At 41.1% G+C, this 18201-nt stretch overlaps 1 protein-coding gene across 8 annotated transcripts in view; it reads right to left on the reverse strand.

Moving 5' to 3' along the window:
* The window catches only part of mybpc1 (myosin binding protein C1), a 52449-nt gene that overhangs the window by 30262 nt on the left and 3986 nt on the right, over nt 1-18201 (reverse strand). For 2 of the 8 annotated variants that reach the window (XM_088923040.1, XM_088923044.1), the window contains exons 2-8: nt 14843-14878; nt 6229-6282; nt 4963-5013; nt 3779-3817; nt 1972-2013; nt 856-963; nt 97-245 (exon numbers count right to left, since the gene is read on the reverse strand). In XM_088923040.1, the coding sequence (XP_088779166.1) occupies nt 97-245; nt 856-963; nt 1972-2013; nt 3779-3817; nt 4963-5013; nt 6229-6282; nt 14843-14878 (479 nt within the window). Of the gene's footprint in view, nt 1-96; nt 246-855; nt 964-1971; nt 2014-3778; nt 3818-4962; nt 5014-6228; nt 6283-9316; nt 9362-11109; nt 11155-14842; nt 14879-18201 lie in introns of all 8 variants that reach the window. The other 6 variants (XM_088923047.1, XM_088923042.1, XM_088923041.1 and 3 more) reach the window with 6 other exon arrangements.

Genomic DNA, 18201 nt, shown 5'->3' on the forward strand with positions numbered 1-18201 from the left:
GCCATGATTGATTGGGTAATGCTTCTGCTATTCTGTTAACCACCTTAAACAAACGCCAAAGCTCACAGACGATATGCAACACAGAGGGAGGATTACCTTTGTAAAACGGTCAAAAGTTTCTTTCAGCTGTAAGTGTTTCCCAGTTTTGCTGCCCAGGTCCATCCATTTCCCTTTAAACCATTTGATCGTAGGCTTCCTGAGCAAGTCTTTTGCTTCCACTTTAGCCACGAATGTGATATCTCCACCTTGCAAATAAATACCAAGGAAATAGCAGCCATTATTAAGAGTCGATGGTTGTGTGTGTATTAGCGGTGTGAGTATGAGTGGTAGTTAATATATTTTTAATCATTTGTTTTAAATGCTAATGAGGTTTTTTATATACTGTTTATTTTCAATGTATTTTTTTTAAAACAGATCAATACAGACAATGCTGCAGGTAGCATAAAATACTATCAGGATCAGCGTTTAGCTTCAACCAAAATGGCTATCGTGCCAGTTCGAATTCAACGCAAAATTGTGTTTCAGTTGTGTACAAAGGAATTCAATCATTGAGTGAAAATTGCAGAAGAAAGCTAAATGTCTGAGACTTTTGCCCAACAACACCCACCCCCATCCACCCGGACATTATCACTGCATGTCACTGACTGGGTTTACAACTTGGAACTTCTGGAGAGTCTCAGTCCAGCAGGATGTTTCATTCCCTCCTTAAACTGTCGCTTTTAAAAGGCGTGGAAGGGTTGATGAATTTACACAGTGGTGGTGAAAGTTGACCTACAGTATAAGTCCTGAAGGGTATCTCCCCCCACCCCTCCCTGGCTGTCCGATGTCTTTCCCAGGAGCAGAGCAGGAGCGTACCCACGGTGACTGAGCCGCTCTGGGGCTTCTCTATCAGCAGGGAGGATTTCTGCGTGTTCTCGTGCTTGTCCAGATCCTCTGGGGGCTGGCCCTCCCCAAGGGACCACACTGCTCGGCAGCAGGGGAAAAACAGGTTGCCGTGAAAAGACACAGACTCAGACTCAGACTCAGACACAGACTTGGACTCAGACACAGACACAGACACAGGGGACTGCAGGCTGACACCAGGCCGGTGCTGGCATCTCCTCCAGTCTTTTCACAGGGGATTCTGCAATGGAACACTTGTGCTACATTGAAAACAGGACCCGATCCTGAGGATGTATATTTTGAATGAATCATATGTGCATCAGAGAAATGCTTATAGCTTCAGTAAGAATATTAAAATAAGGTCCCGCGACTTAAAATCACCTTTTGAAAAATCGTTTTGAAGTTGATGACAGTATGCCAACATTCTGGCAAGCCTTTACCGTGGAATCCCGAAATAAAGTATTGTTTTCTTCCAAAGTTTTACCTTTGTTTTTCTCTTTATTTCAGAAAACCAAGTTCAGTCACTGTAGCCTGACTAGAGTACAGACGAAACTGAATTACTTCTTTTCTATAGCAGATTTTCCAACATTTTGTTTTACTTCAGGAATTTGGGGCTACAGTTTTGTTGTTGAGCTCCCAGCTGCTGTGAACTCATCCCTGACAGGCCTGGTCCTCGCTCCAGGGTTTGTTAACTATATTTTATTAGCTTGTATTAGCTTCAGCTTTCTGTTGACTTTAGACCGTGAGGAGAAATGGTTCATGCCCTATTCATTTTCCCATCCCTTCTGAAAAAGTACAAAATTGTAGTTACTAAATTTATTATTTCCAAAAACTCCATAGCATTCTACAGTATGAACTTAGCTTGTGCAATAGAGCTTCATCTATAGAATTTTTGGGAACAGTACTTTTTCATTGTGGATTATTGTCATTTTTAGTCCAATTAAGCAAATGCACCATTGAGGTGCTTTGCATTGGACTGAAAATGAATAGGTGCAGCTTCTCTAGCTCCTATGGTATTGGACCGATCCAATAAAAGATTTTGAGACCGTTGCAGTGAGCTGAGGCAGAAAGCGAGTTAGGCAGCATTACCTGAGTCTTTTCTTCCAGTGGCTGACTCAGGAAGGCTATCGTCTGAATGAAAATAAAAAGAAATTTACAGCATATCATGCAAAATAATACTATAGCTTCCACAGCCCTAAGCACTCAGACATAAAGCAAGCAGCACATGTAATAAACTGTATATGCCTGCACAGTGTTGTGTGTCAGCTGTCGGCGGTCAGAAAATGACACAGAAACTTTGAAAATTTCACAGCTTAGGTAGATGCTGACTTCAGAGAGCCTTCAGAGAACTATTGGAAACAGGCTTCGGTAGAGGAAAGCTGTTGAACAACCCTGATGTGATACGTTAGTGCCCTTATTGATAATATATTTTAATGACCATTGCCAGCAGCAATATCACCCTGCAACTCAAAGCTAGCAGCCCACTGAAGCTAAGCAGGTGTGAGCCTGGTCAGTACCTGGATGGGAGACTCCTGGGAAAAACTAAGGTTGTTGCTGGAAGAGGTGTTAGTGGGGCCAGCAGGGGGCGCTCACCTTGCGGTCCATGATGGCCCTAATGCCCCAGTATAGTGACAGGGACACTATACTGTAAACAGGTAAAACCGAGGTCCTGACTCTCTGTGGTCATTAAAAATCCCAGGGCGTTTCACGAAAAGAGTAGGGGTGTAACCACTCTGTCCTGGCCAAAAAATTCCCAGTGGCCCTAACCAATCATGGCCTCCTAATAATCCCGATCTCTGAACTGGCTTCATCCCTCTGCTCTCCTCCCCACTGAGAGCTGGTGTGTGGGGAGTGTACTGGTGCATCATACTGGTGGGGGTGGAGGGGATCCCCATTACCTGTAAAGCACTTTAAGTGGAGTGTCCAGAAAGTGCTACATAAGTGTAAGCAATTATTATTATTATTATCTTATATGTGATCTAAATACCTAGCCATTTTTGATGCTTAATTGTATTAGCTGTATTATACAGTACAGTATTATAAGAAGAGGGATGTTTGGAATAATAATTTCCAAAACTTTTAAAAACTTCGTCAGTGCAGAGATTTCTCTACTTTCCTTTATGTTTTTGTATCTCCATTCTGCTCTTACTCCACTGGGTCAAGACAATACAAAACAGAGCCCCGGAAGAGGGCCGGTTGGCCACCTCGCTGTTACTACGGTACATGTTGGTGTGCTCATCTGAGCTGGCAGTGTGGATGCTGGACAGTACAGATTTCTTTCATTGAAGTTTAGGATGTTTGCTTTTTCAACATTACTCAGACAATTCTCAGTTCTTTGTCGGGTTCCTCCTCAGTAAGGGCTCACTTCGTGAAACAAGGGAAAGCAACTCTATTTGACTGGGCTAGAGTGAAGAACAGCTACCACTAACTTGACTTAAAATGAACTGTTCCAAGAGTTAATTTAAATTAACAGAGCCTTCCCGTAACAGCCTTAAAATCCAACAGGTCAGTAACGGGGATGCATATTTCCTGTGCATTTGTTCCAAATGTTACATCAGCTAAAAGTGGGTGGATTTTTTTTTTATTAACTGCTTAACCGATCAGCACCTAGTACATCTATTGTGATATTACAGACTTTTCCAAATCCAGACCCTTGAGTGAAATAATGTTCTTTTACCAAGAATTAAAATAGAGAATCTTAAGAGAAAAGTGATGTGCAAGTAATTAAATCAACAGTCAGTAGGTGCGGAACAAAAGAGGAAATATCACTCTATTAATATTCTGTTAGCAGATATTCAACGTCCATTGCTTTTAATGATCGATGCTTAGATCAGGCTTCTTTGCTAAAGGTTGACACACGGTAGAGTCTGGGATTAACACAGAACAGTCCGCTTACTAGGAAACTCATTGTTCTTTTGGGGGACATTGCCATCATCTGTGAGAAAAACAAAGCATAAATATAAAGACTTTTAAAATGCTGTCAGACAGAGATGTGCTCTTTCTGTGTCTCGCTGCCAGAGGACAGCATTCCTGTTCTTAATCTGCATGTACAGTACTGTGTCTGCGCATGTCCATTTCAGCATGACAGTCCCTGTGACCTGAATTTAAATTCTCAAACACTTGATCAAAATCAACATGGACATATTTCCTCACCAATTAATTTTTCTTTAATAAAATGCAAAGGCGCAATATTGAATAGCTTACGATAGTAAGCATGTAGTGACCTCCATACTTCTCAGAATTTAACCTTGGTTTGAGCGGTACCAAGTAACGAGAATATGGAATGAGCATGAATGTAAAATGACAGGTGGCATATACAGCAAAGACAAACAGAAGACAGTTATGCTTGTATACTACATGTACACGTACATGTGTATTTAATGCATTATTTTGCATCTATATATGTATATGAATAAGTTCATTCACATATAAATGCCATGCATGTATATATAGATACACATACTGTATTGCATGTATTCTATGATATACATATATAATAGAAACACAAACATGGTATTAGTATTATTACATCTAAGCTAAAAAGCTATTTATAGGCTGCAAATTAGAATATTTTGTGGATCTTGTCCACAAATTCTTGAGTTTTATTTTCAGAACTGTTCATTCAGTTTGGTCTTGACACATAACTTTATCATGTATACTTTACTTTTAAAGAAGAAAAAAAATATATATTTTGTCAGAATTTTATGAACATCCTTTAAAGTTTAATATGATTACCTATTACATGTCTGTTCTCACTGGGTTTGCTTTTTACCTGCATGCAGCCTGAATCACATCTGAATCGGCTAACAAGATCCAAAAACTTCATCCCTGTAATTCTACAGTATCTACGGCCACAAAGGATTGTGGCTTGATTGAAGTACAGATTCAGTGCTGAACTGATTCCAGTGAATCTGTGTGCGATCCCTATTCAATGGGTTGACTGTAGCTTTTGCAAGGATACAGTGTTTCCAGTGCAACTTCGGTAGTTTGAGAAACTCAGCTGTTTATACCCTGGAGATGCTACAGGAATGAGAGCACAAGGAAGAATGGAAACAAAGATAATGGCTCCTAATTACCAACCTGGCGGAGGCTGAGGCGATGGGGTGCTCGCTGCAAGATCATCCTCTTTATCTGCAACAAAGGGGGTGATTCAGTCAGAGGCTGAATGTTTTGCTGTCATGTTAACGTTAGGTCACTCAGTTCTGAACCCAGCACCACAGAAGAAGTGACATGAGCCACACGTCCGGCCATGAGATGCAAGCTGTGGAAGAAGCTTCTGAACAATGAGTGTGGTTGTGACTTAGCATGAGGTTATGACTGGCTTGTGAAAGTGTCACACTATGGAAGATGTCAAAAGCAAGGCTTTGAAATGAGGATCATGCTGTAGAAGGACAATGATTTCATTCTCAGGAGCAGATAAAAATGTCGGGTGCGATGTATATTAGATACGAGACATTAGACCTAGCCAACAGTACATATAGTAGGCAATCTGTATACTTAAATAGAAACATCAGATGAGAATTAATTCACTATTAATAATTGAGATTAACCACAACTCACTACTCTATTCTGTATGACAGCAGCAGAATACCAGTTCTACACCCATCCCCTTTTTCCTGTGCTATTTTCATGTGCAAGTAACCACTGTGCACAGCCTATAAACATTTGGTTTAGGTATAGTATGGAACTTTGTAGAGCCGCTTAACTGAAGATTAAAATACACATTGCAGATTCTAGTTAATATTTCATCAACTGACTATGCAACACCCTGTAACAAACAAGATGTATTTTTAAAGCTGTATGGTGAATCACCAACATAGAGAGCCAACTAAAACAGGGCCTGAAATTCTGTGGGGACCACATTTTGGATAGTTGTCTTTTTACAAGTATAAAGACACAAGCCAGTACAATTTTAAGAATATGACTTTCTTCGAATTTAACCAAGCCCCTGACTCTATGAACGCGAAGCCAGGGAAAATCGTCAAGCAGAAAGCTACAGATCCCACGACCTTCAGGATGTAATCGAACGCTGAAGAGTATCATCAACAATTTCGGCTCCCTAGCTCCCAGAGCTCCCATGCTGACAACAGCTCAGCTGTTTCCATGGTTTCTGGGATTCCGCCCTGCGTCTGAGCCTTCCAGGAAAAACAATCATGTGTCGTATTACAGCCCTCCACTGAGGGAGTGGGGTGTACTGTAACTGCTCCTAAAAACCAAACCTGAGGCTTTGAGCCAGCATGATCATGTATGGCAGACTGTGAGGAACAAGGCCTCCCAGATGGGCAGGGGAGAGCCTGAAGGACATCACCTCACACACACAGCCAAAAGGGTAGACCAGGTTCAAACCTTCCTGTGGTGTTGGGGGTGTTATAGCCACAAGAATTTCATCCTCTTCCTTCTCTGCAAACACAATGTGTGCTGAATAACAGGAGCTTCACATACAGGTTACACGAAGAGAGGTGAGCTAACGTACAGTATAACGCCTGTCTATGAGGACACTGAACAGTTGGAATTTTAACATAATGGTAATGTAGTTCAAGCAGGCAGCTGCGTCAGCAGGCGTAGGCTGCAAAGGAACAAGTAAACGTTTATTCCTGCTGAAAATAGAAGAAACGAAACGCAACATTTCGGCCGTGGAGCCTTATTCGGGTGTGTGAGAGAGAAAAATTGGCAGTTGATAAAGCATGGGGTCAATAACATGGGTGGGGTATCCTCTGTTAATAAAAAAAAGAGTGCATTTTGAGGGCTTGGTTTTGGAAATCCATGTCGTCGGAGCCTGAGGAGCTGTGAAAAGGGGGGAGAGTTTTTATTATGTGTGGGGTGGAAGCGGCTGTACTGTGTGTGTGTTTTTGCAGACGGAAGTACTGAGTTGTGGATGGGTAATGGATAGGTCTATGTCCTGAAATGGAAAAGTAGTGGAAGAGATGCTTTATTTATCAACTGCCGATTTTCCTCTTCGTCTCACACCGGAAGAAGGCTCCACAGCCGAAACGCTGTGTTTTTCTTCTCTATTCATCATGGAGCAAACTTTTACTTATTCATAAGGGTAACATAGTGTACTCAGTCTTCATGCTGATACTAAATACTTTTGCCACAGCTATATATTAGGCTATAGTTAAATAAGAATCACAATTTGCATTTCAGGACACACTCTTAAAGCAGAGCATATCACACAAAGAATAGTCAAGAAAACTGAATATATTCTCAATAGGATTTACAGCACAATTGCTTGACATTTTCATCTCATATTCTCAGAGACCCCAAACTTCCTTTACTGCTAAATGCACAGAATTTAAAAATAAACCTTTGTAATAAAAACTAAATATCTTTTTTTTGCTTGTAATTAAAACTATTTTTTGCTGGAAGCAGAATTAACCTACTACAGATGACAACTGCACATGCAGACACTGGATACTTTAGGGAATGGAAACTCCACTAATATTTAATTTTTTACTGTTTGCTTGACCTACCTTTTAAAAACAAGGATGTGGTTTTCCCTTGGGAAAAGGAGTAGATCTCAATACATGCAATGTGAGGAACTAGTCCATCAACAGAAATTAAAGAAGAACTCTTTTATTCAAAGACATACAGTAGGTTAATTTCCAGCCATCATTCTGCAAAGGACAAACCAGAAAGGAATGCAGTTATACAGTATGCGCAAAAACACAAAGAGAGGGTGATGCAGTGTGTTTCCTCACAGGGAAACTGCTGCACAGAGGTTAGGACACAGGCACACAACTCACACTGTCAGGGTTACGCTCAGAAATCAGTCAGCTCAGACTGTGCTTTCACACAAGGCTCTACCAAAAGACAAGCACAGCTATTATTCCAGACAAAACAAGAACGTGAAAATTGGAGACACGGGTGACTAATGTTAATTTCATGTTTAATTAAAGTACTGCACTTCAGTTCAAATGATCTATTTGCAATGGCTTAAAAAATATCAGGATTAAGAATGTTTCTTCTTTTTTACTTCAACCCAAAAGGACCTGTTAGAGTTGCAGTCTGCAGCCTGGAATGGGATTCATGGCTCTTTAGTATCAGCCTTCCAGATCATTGTAACGCTGAACTGAGTGATCGTCCCGCAAACATCTGGGACCTTTAAACGAATCAAATCAGGACACCACATTCTAGTGTGGTCCTGCTGAACATTATTTCTGCCACATTTCTATTGGGTTATATTTTATTCTGGACTCCCTTTATTGTTGCTCACTGGCTATGGTCTGGGAACAGTCAAGCAAACGCTACTGCAGCTCATCTTTACACGTCTGACCGCAAGTCTGCAGTCTGTGACATAAAATCCCTTACTGATGTTAAAGAAACAACTTATATACATCAGATATCAGAACACAGAAGAATAACCTCTTTTACAGAGGTTGGTGTACAGATCTTCAGCATTAGGCCTTGAACTGTTCGCCTGATGACGGACTGTACACGTAGCCATTTATTGATGTAAACTTGCCCTATTTTTCTCAGATTGCTGTACTTTGCACCCTAATCACATCAATATACTGCGTATCACTTATCGCTGCAATAAGTTCTCAAAGCTATCAGGAGAATGACCTTTTCTGAAGTAGATGCACTGAGATATTATGGAGCAACAGGGTCTTTACTGTAACATTCATAGCCTAGTAACATACAAGTAATATATGTTATACTGTATAGATCTACACCAGGCCATACAAGTGGCAGGTGCTATCTTTTGGGATGCCTGTTCACTGGTCTCTGAACCCTAGATGCCACACATCATCCCAGCTCATCCACCAGGTGTTCAATGGGGCACTAGTGTGACCAGTAGGGCATCCACAGCATCACTGTCACATTCTCAACTTGCAAGGAAGCTGTTGTTCACAGACCGCAGGAGGGGTTGCGCTGTCCTGCTGGAATTATGTCAGGACAGGATGGGCAGTAGGCGATGACCCAAGACTTGATCAATACAGCACTGAGCAGTCAAATCCCAACCCGTCACCTTGCCTGAAACAAAGGCTGCTTTGCCCTATTCTCCTTGTCAGGCTGCTGTTGCCGAGGTGGCGAGCTCAGCTTGTGGCACAGTGGAGCTGGCAGTGCAGTAACAATCAGGATGGAGCGTGATAACGTGCTGATCTCTGTGGGGGTCTCCCGTCATGATCATGGCCCATCATGCGTGAACTGTGTTTGGATGTAACGTCTTGCCAGGTTAGAGGTGTCTGGCTGAGTGACAGAAACTACTGTTCTTGTCTTTCCTTTCTGGGTTTTACTCTCTAGATTTTCACCAGGCTAGACTTTCAATAGGTTGAATTTCCTCAATGATATATTTACTTATAATTCTGTGCTATAATACACTTCATGGAAGCATTGATTTAAAGAGATGTTTGAACTGAAGTGCGGCCTGTTTAACTTACTGTATCAATTCAGTTTGTTAGTAAGTTCAATGGTAAGGCACATGTTTACTTACCAGAGGTGCTAAAAGGTGCATCATCCTTTAGCTCTCCTGCTTGCTCTGTGCATCAAACACATTTCTTGGACTAAAGCTTGGCAAGCTCCAGACACTACAGTGTATGAGGCACTTGTTAGGAAATAAAGCTGGAATAAATGCCTGGTGAAACTCAGGCCTCTCTTGTTCATTAAGCCTGGTTTATTTGTCAGTATGACCCTGCATCTGTTGCATCTGTTACAAATTGGTTATCGGACCCGATGTGAGAGACAGGAGCAGATCTGCTCTGCCTATGGGGGGGATTGAGTCCTGGTGGCTCATGGACTTAGAATATACTGAGTACCACGCCCTCAATCAGGGGGTCCCAGTCCTGGTCCTGGGGACCCCCACCCCTGCTTGATTTATCACAGCCTCGCTCCTTCCTTAACTGAGCCCCCAAGTCACTTGGTGGGAACTTCTGCAAGTTTTTTATTTACTATAGTTTTTTACCACCTAAAGGTTGGAGGCTTTAAGTTACTCCAGAAAAAAACACTAGTTAAAGGGCCACCTCCTAGATGTTGAGAATCTGTTGAGGAAGACGATGAGGTCAATTAAGGGCTAATTATTTAATTGACCAGTCCCACACATGCCTGTCACCTGAATGCAGTCCCCCGGGAGGAAAAGGGGGGGGGGGGGTCTGCAGTCTGACCTGCCCTGTGCATCTTTGTGAAAGCACTGTGAGTCGCCATGTTGACGCAAACTCACACTCGACTTCCTACGGAATATGACGTGATGCGGCCCTTCCTGCTCACTAGTCACTGCAATGACTAATGTACTGTGATATACGAGCGAACAAATAGAGGTTGTGCAGCAGACATTTCACCACAGAAATATTCCAAGCTGATCCGCATGCAGAGTTAACAAGTAAGTTTTATTTGTCCGCAAAACCATCTCGAAATCAAGAGCAATAATACTACTGGATTAAACGACATATAATCACAAGCCTGCTTGTTTACAGGTTCACAGGGCCACAACACGTCACTGGACGCTTTGTTGCCTCATTCTGAATCATAGAACACAGTGCTGCATTACTGGAAATTTCATCTCTTTTGTGATGTCAATTAGAGGTTTTACAAGTTACTGTGCACGTTTTATGAAATGCACTAATCAATGCTAATTCTTTCTAACCCCGATATATGAAAATAATGTTTTAAGGGCAGTTGCCCTTTAATTGAGATTTGAAGTGAAAAGAAAACCAACTCCTGCTGAAGATGAAGTAAATGTGTTTTATTTGCTTCATCTAAATACGTGTGTCCATTTACTGTATGTTTGATATCACACACTGCACAGATCAATCACCACCAACAGAATATAAAGGCTCCACCCCCACCTTCACTTTGAGATGAAGGGACAGCTTTACCAGACATGAAAAAATAAACTGCATTTTCAGTCTTTATTTCCTTTTTGTACCTCATACACACACAGAAGTGTGGAAACATCACATCATGTAGCAGGCCTACATTGATCAACACAAATCATCAAAGCTATTCAAGAACATAGAAAGAAGCAAAGCCTACATTAAGTGCGTGAGCATGTGCAGTTTTTGAAAAAAAGTAATAGTGAAAAGCTGGGACTATGCTAGTTCAGGAAGGGAAAGAGTCCAAGGGAATAACGTACAAAAGGTGAGCAAATAGAATGCACACAAAGAAAAACATCAGACAAGGACAGACAGGAAGGGAAGAAATAGGAGGAGACACACACATAGTGGTCAGTGTGGTTGTATGGTGGTCAGTGTTATTGCTGATGAAGACACAGCACAGCAGACTCTCACCAACCTGGGGAAGGAGAGCTCTCGGGTGGGGTTTCAGATTGTTCTGTAGCTACGTATGCAACAAACACAGTTTGTTTCACACTGGTTTTAATATCTTGTCTTTCTTTCCTTAGTACTATATGCAGACATACATTGTTTTACAACAGTACGATATCAAAGCATACACATACAATGCTTTACAAAAATATTCTGACCTCGCACAGCTTTACAGTTTGCAGTCATGTTGCTTTGAAGTGGCAGTTAGCATTTGTTACTGTATATGCACAACCTACTTCACACATTCAAAATAAAAAAAAAGCACATGAAAGAAAAAAGTTCCAATTTTATATAGTTACAATTTGATTATAGTGTTACGATTGCATAATTATTCAAATCCCTTTGCTGTGGCAAACCAAATTAAATTAGATGCACTTTAATGAGCCACCCCATTATTTGAGTGCCTTCTGTCTGTGTACAGTAATAGTGGTTCACATGATTTCAGAATAAATACACCTACTGTCTCTATAGAAAGTCTACAGCCCCTTTCAAAATGTTCTCCTTTTGTTGCGCTATAATCTGGAATTAAAATGCATTATACTAGCTTTTTTATGTATCTACACATCCTACCCATCCTACCACACAACATCCAAGTGAACCAAATATTCTAGAATCTTCCTAAAGGCCTCCTATGCTGGGTAATGCCTTTCAAAACAGAGACTCAACCAGGAGCCCCAAGAAAGTACTCTGGGCACAGATCGGGGAACGGGCATAAACAATTTCAAAGGCCCCGAATTTCCCTCCAAGACCTGCCTGGATCTGGTTGTCCCTCTAAACTGGAAGACTAAGCAAGAAGGGGAGGATACCAAGAGGCCAACAATTTTGAAAGAGCGACGAGCTTTTATGGCCAAGACTGGTCAGGTACTGTATAGTGTGAGAAGTGTCTGAATATTTTGCAGAAGACCTGACATGAAATTCTCGGGGTGGAAGCACTCACAGAGATGCAGCAAGGACAATAGTCTTTGACACCTTTGTGCTCTGTACTGAGTGATGGCAACAGGACTGATTTCAATAAGACCTCAGTGATGAAATCTGCAGATGGGACACAAGGTCCCTGGCTATGTCTATTTCACTCTAGCCATGGCGTAAGATTCCAACGCCCGACAGACATCAAAGCACAGCGAAATTGCAAGAAGGCAACTTTAGAACAAGAACAAAAAACAAGGAAATGAAAATGAAATTTTGTCTGAAAAGTACATGTACAGTATATGAGCAGCAGAGGTGATGATGTTTGTTCTTCATACTCATTAAATGCTGGCATGAAAAGCCCAATACTTTTAAGTAGTTTTTGCTTTAGCTACAGGAATTTTAATGTACAAAAAAATTGCTACAGCTATAAATTGTGGATCTGCCTTTATTAATGTATTATAAGCAGTTAATTAGCAACCACAAATATATCCTTTCACACGCTCTGTATGAAAGCAGTCTACTCCATGCTAAGAATGGAAGATATATACAGTATACAGTATATTCTGTATGTACTGTATTCAGTATGCATCTTGAATACTTATATTTAGGATCCAAAACAGACACCTGACTGCAGTCTGTTTTCCTACTGGCAAACAGCAGGCAAATTGCCCAGCTTCCAGTGGTGGGGGCAGCTAACCTGTGTGACTCATAGGGTAGATAAGAACCCCCTGTATTAAGATGAAAGGCTGGTAACTGGTTCAGTCTCAATACAAAAGAGAATGACAAAGAGCTTTAACTTGTATCCTGTCACTAAGATTCATCTGGTTTGCATCAGTGTAAAATAAAACAATAGATTAAACCTACAGAATTAAAGGTCATTAAATCCCAAGGATATATTAATGATATCCTGTCACTGTCTCTCTCATCTTATTGCACGTCTTAAAATGGAGAATGATTCTATTTATTTATTTCATGTGTGGCTTTGAAATATATTTACAGAAGATATTATACAGTGCACAAATAAATGACTGTCACCAAAAACACAGAGGTCTAATCCACATTTATCTGGAGATGATGGTACAGCCTAACATACCAGTCTGTGTTGAATGTGAGAAATACAACAACATTTTCATTTCAATCCCGTTAAACAGTCATGTAGAAGTTTTTATTTCCTTTTTGTACTACATTCAATCACAGAAATATGAAAACAAGTAGGATTTCAGTAGTCGGTTTAGATCTTAATGAATGCAATAGAGGGACTAAGTACAGTGTGTAGAGAGTACAATATTTAACCTGACTCACCTAGCTGAGGGAGTGGCAGCCCAGCTGTGAGGATAAGGCTCACTATTTTGAGGAATGAGCTGGGGAGCTGCTAGAAGAGTGTAGATGGGGAGGTGAGAGGGATGCAAGAAAGATAAATGAAGTCTTACTGTATATAGGTACTGTAGGTGAGCAGAAGTTTGAGAAGTTAGGGTCTAACCTTCCTCATGATCTCTTAAACTTCGCAGTTCACTTAAACTCCAAGATTTATTCCTTGATAGGTAAACAGGTTCCTGTCTATAGTTTTTAAAAATAAGACAATCTGGTTCCCTATGAGGCCACATTAGTGAATTATGAATACATTTGATTAACTCTGATTCATCAATAATACTAACTGCTGTAATCAAAACCTAGCCACAGTTTCTCACAAAGTATGTTTATATATTACTGAGAAATGGGTAACATATTAATACAGTAGCTACTTTTATCTTCCATTTGAAATCATTCTCATTGAAGAAGGATTCTAATTCAATGCAAACGGATGTTCTCAATGTGAAAGTGGAGGAAGCATTAGTAAGTGTTCAGTGCCCCCTGTGCTTCAGAATGTGCATCTTGCTGGAGAGCCATGGACTTCAAGGTCAGGGTTACAAGAGAGGGCCAGATCTGACATCAGCGCCTACTGAATAGAATGCCATCACTCTTGTCACATGTCACGTCTGCCAGCTGTGTCAACAAGCTGGGATCACTCAGCTCACATTCCCTCTAGCCTCCTGAGGAAGGGAATGTGAGGATTCCTCCAGTTCGGACCCCAGGAACTCCAGCCCTCGCTGCTGTTGAAGCTGAGTGGGTGACAGTTCGGCCTGACTCCTTTTTAAACTCCTTCTCTCTGTCTTGCTTTGCTTAATTGTATTTATTTTTGTTTCTTTCAAAATAAGTAAAGGGGTGATAATAATAACAAAATAGAAGACTGTCAATGTTCTTTGCTCTAATGTTTAACATCTGTGTTCTGAAAATTACCTAATACAGCAGTTATTGTCCATTACTGTTGTTTTACTGAACTGCATACAGGTACAGTATGTGCATCTCTACACAGAGGAGATATTGAACAAAATCAGTTGTTTTTTTCCAGGTTTTTAAGTTGCAGAGCAGTGACAGAGTAGGATGCAACTGTTTTTCCTCTAATTTGTCTTTGCATAACTGACCATCCCCTTATGGGAGAGACAGGCAAGAATTTGTGGCTTGTGGGACAAACAGTGGTCACAGATTGAACATGCGATTTAATAACAGAAGAACAATTGGAATGGTGATGGTGACTGAACAATTGCAATTTTCACTTGAAATAAAATATCTATTTTTTCCACTGAACTCCTGGGAAAGCTACTCCCTTCTCATTCCCAGGCTGTTCCCTGACCCGGATCAGCACTGCCTCCATGTCTTCTCTCAGCCCTTCCTGAAACTCACTTGTCGGCTGGTGCTGCAGGTTACAGAACTCTGGGGAGGAGCTGACTGAAAACAGAACATCACTCACTCACCTTCAGGTGTGGTGCTCGGCTGCTCGTCTTTTCCATCTGTAAGAGAAGGAGAGGTTGTGAACACTTACTGATGGTGTCAGCAGAGCTTCCTGATTTAATGCTGACCCTGATTTGTTCTTATTCCTTTACACTTGTTTTAGAACACTAAGAGCTGCAGAAAACTGATTGTCTATTTGCTTAATCTGTGGTGGCTGACACACACATCATTTTCTTATAATGTTTAGCTAACCCCAGATGCAAGTGGAGTAGAACAAACGAAATCATTAAACTTTGTAGACAATTCACAGACATTGCTCATTAATGTCATATTGTAAGTATACAAGAACACTTCATGGTTATTGTTTCTAAAACACCTGTTCTATAAAAAGTATTGAATCCTCCATGAAGTTCATAACCTGAACATAAGAATGTCATGTTTGCAAATAAGAGAAAGGTCTTTCTTTAGTCCAGCTTTAGTAGCTGAATGGAACTAAAATTTACTCCAGTCATTTCTTAAAAGTGCTCAGAGTTTACACCTCAACTACCTGGCTGGGAAGACAGCTGCAGACGCCCTCAACTCTTTGTGTAAAAACATTTTTCAATCTCCATCTCAAATCATTTCCCTTTCAGTTTCCAGTTGTGACCCCATGCTGTTGTTTCACTGCTGGCTGCAAAACATTCCCTGGGGTTTGCCATACTGATACCCCTAAGGGTGGTATAGACTCAAATCTCCTCTCATTCTCCTGTGTCCAAGGCTGAAGAGATTAAGCTCCCTTTACTGTATTATCAGTACCCAAGAATTGCTTGAGACCAGAAATCAACTGACAGGCTAAATTAACTATTTGACATGATAAAGATGATACTCTGATTGAAGAAAGAAAGCGAAAGAGAACAGCAATTTATCCTAGAACACGATCACAGCAGATTATATTGTTGAATATGCAGGCCAAGATTAGCCGCTGGTGATTCTATAGATATGCATAGAAAGCAGAGAGAGTTCCTGGTTAGAAATGTTGTGCAATGAAATGAAAAAAAAATGTAAGAGGACAGTCTATGGTTTGTTTCCAGTTTCATTTTGAAATAATTGTTTTAAAATAATAGTGACAAAGCACATTCCTCATCCCTAATACAGCTGTTAAAGCTTAAAGGCTACCGATTTTTTCCACTGCTCAGAAAGGAATAAAACGTGGAGTCATATGTACAATTTTCTCTTCTTTGAAAGCATGCATGGAGATCTAAGCTAGACATAAGTCAAAGTAGGAGGTAAGTATTACAAAGTGCAGAGTTTGGTTTCTTCAAGTTGAACCCGTTCTTGCATCAGAAGTCAATTAGCACAAGAATGATGATGTTGATGAAGGTTACTATTATATCCTTACACTACATACTGTAACATGTTTCTGCACACTCCACTCAAAGCTCTTTACAGGTAATGGGGATCCCCTCCATCACCACCGGTGTGCAGCCCCCACCTGGATGATGCGCCAGTACACTCCCCACACACCAGCTCTCAGTGGGGAGGAGAGCAGAGTGATGAAGCCAGTTCAAAGATGGGGATTATTAGGAGGCCATGACTGGTAAAGGCCAGGGGGAAATTTGGCCAGGATGCCAGGGTTACACCCCTACTCTCTTCGAGACAGGCCCTGGGATTTTTAATGACCTCAGAAAGTCAGGACCTCAGTTTTGCGTCTCATCTGAAGGACGGCGCCTTTTTACAGTATAGTGTCCCTGTCACTATACTGGGGCATTAGGACCCACACAGACCGCAGGGTGAGCGCCCCCTGCTGGCCCCACTAACACCTCTTCCAGCAGCAACCTTAGCTTTCCCAGGAGGTCTCCCATCCAGGTACTGACCAGGCTCACACCTGCTGAGCTTCAGTGGGCTGCCAGATGTAAGTTGCAGGTAATGGGGAGTACAGTAGCCGTTGGTGAAGGGCCAGCTGATCGTTAACAGAGACGAACAGGTACAGTATGGCCAAGGTTTGATTATTTGTAAGATGCCTGTGTATATCTCAGTTTAGATTCTAATATAGTTATAGTATAGTTCAAGTGTTAAGCAATTGCAGAAAGAATGGAGACCATTCAGCCCATCTTGCAAGCAGCCATTCGTGGCATCTAAATTCACACACATGGCTCTAGTAGAGTTCATGAAGTGAATTAATAAAAACAATTCAAGCCACGTTTGCTGTACTGTACACTCTCTTCATTTGGCAACCAGTGTAGCATATAAAAGGAAAAGGGAGTTTCCGGATACAGTGATACTGATGCCAACACAAAAAGGAATATGTATATACTAATCCATAGATTTCTCTGTATCAGGTTTTTGTGTGTTAGGCCGCACTCTTTATCATGTTGACTCCTGGTCCGGCAATAAAGCACCACAAGCAGCGGTCAGAAAACTGACCATGACTCGGACCTCGAATTCACCCTGAAACAACAGACCAGAGAGCACCCTTCACTTTCGCACTGCACAAAAGTTAAAACTTGTTTTCTCACCTTGGGATATAAAAAATCACAGCAAAGAAAATCTGAAACTTCTGTAGAAACCAGGTTACAAAGCCTCTTCCAGACCTTCGAACTGCATGGCTGTACAAAAATAGTTCTCCACAAAGCATTGCATTTATCATAATAGCCCCGGTCACAGGTTCCGTATTTGTTAAAGTTTCTCTCAATTTATTTCTAATAGAAAATGCAGTGTCATTATTCGTAAATAAACGATCGTTTTCTGATGACAAAATCTCGAAAAAATATTTTAAAGTTCACTAGCCACAATACTTCCTCAAATTATAAAAATGCCCTCAGTTAAATGCGCTACTGGTTAAAATTTTAAAAGGTGGTTTCTTTATGTTCTATATCTCAAATGAACTTTCACATTTCAAATCAACACGTGAAATAAATATAGTAATTAAAGAGCTCTACCTAGTGGCCATTGCAGCTACTACAAGCCCTTTACGCAGCCGCAGTGAAGACCACCGTTTTGCGAACTGACGTCATTGGTGTTCTGAGTCTCAGAGCTCCCTTTTGCTTTAGTGTCCTTGCCATCTTATTTTCCAGTTCACCTCTGCCTCTGCTTTGGCAGCTCTCTTCTGTAGGTTCTACTGTGCCGCCAGCACACCCTGCCAGATTCTTCGGTTTCGTTGTTAATGATCTTAAAGAATAGTTTGCATTGCAGTTGCATTACCTAAAAAATATGAAGGATGCTACTGTGGACACAAGCTCTCTTTTTAGACTGGCAAAATGACTGATGCAATCTTCAATCTTAATCCCTCTCTCTTAGCTTCCAGTGAAGCATTTAAAACTCAGTGTGTGGGATGCTATGTCAAAAACCTACTGGCCCACTGCATGACTATGGTATTGTTTTACTTCACCAGAAAACCCATTGG

The sequence above is a fragment of the Atractosteus spatula genome, chromosome 8, assembly GCF_055471065.1.
Source record: "Atractosteus spatula isolate fAtrSpa1 chromosome 8, fAtrSpa1.hap1, whole genome shotgun sequence".
NCBI classification, from domain to species: Eukaryota; Metazoa; Chordata; class Actinopteri; order Semionotiformes; family Lepisosteidae; genus Atractosteus; species Atractosteus spatula.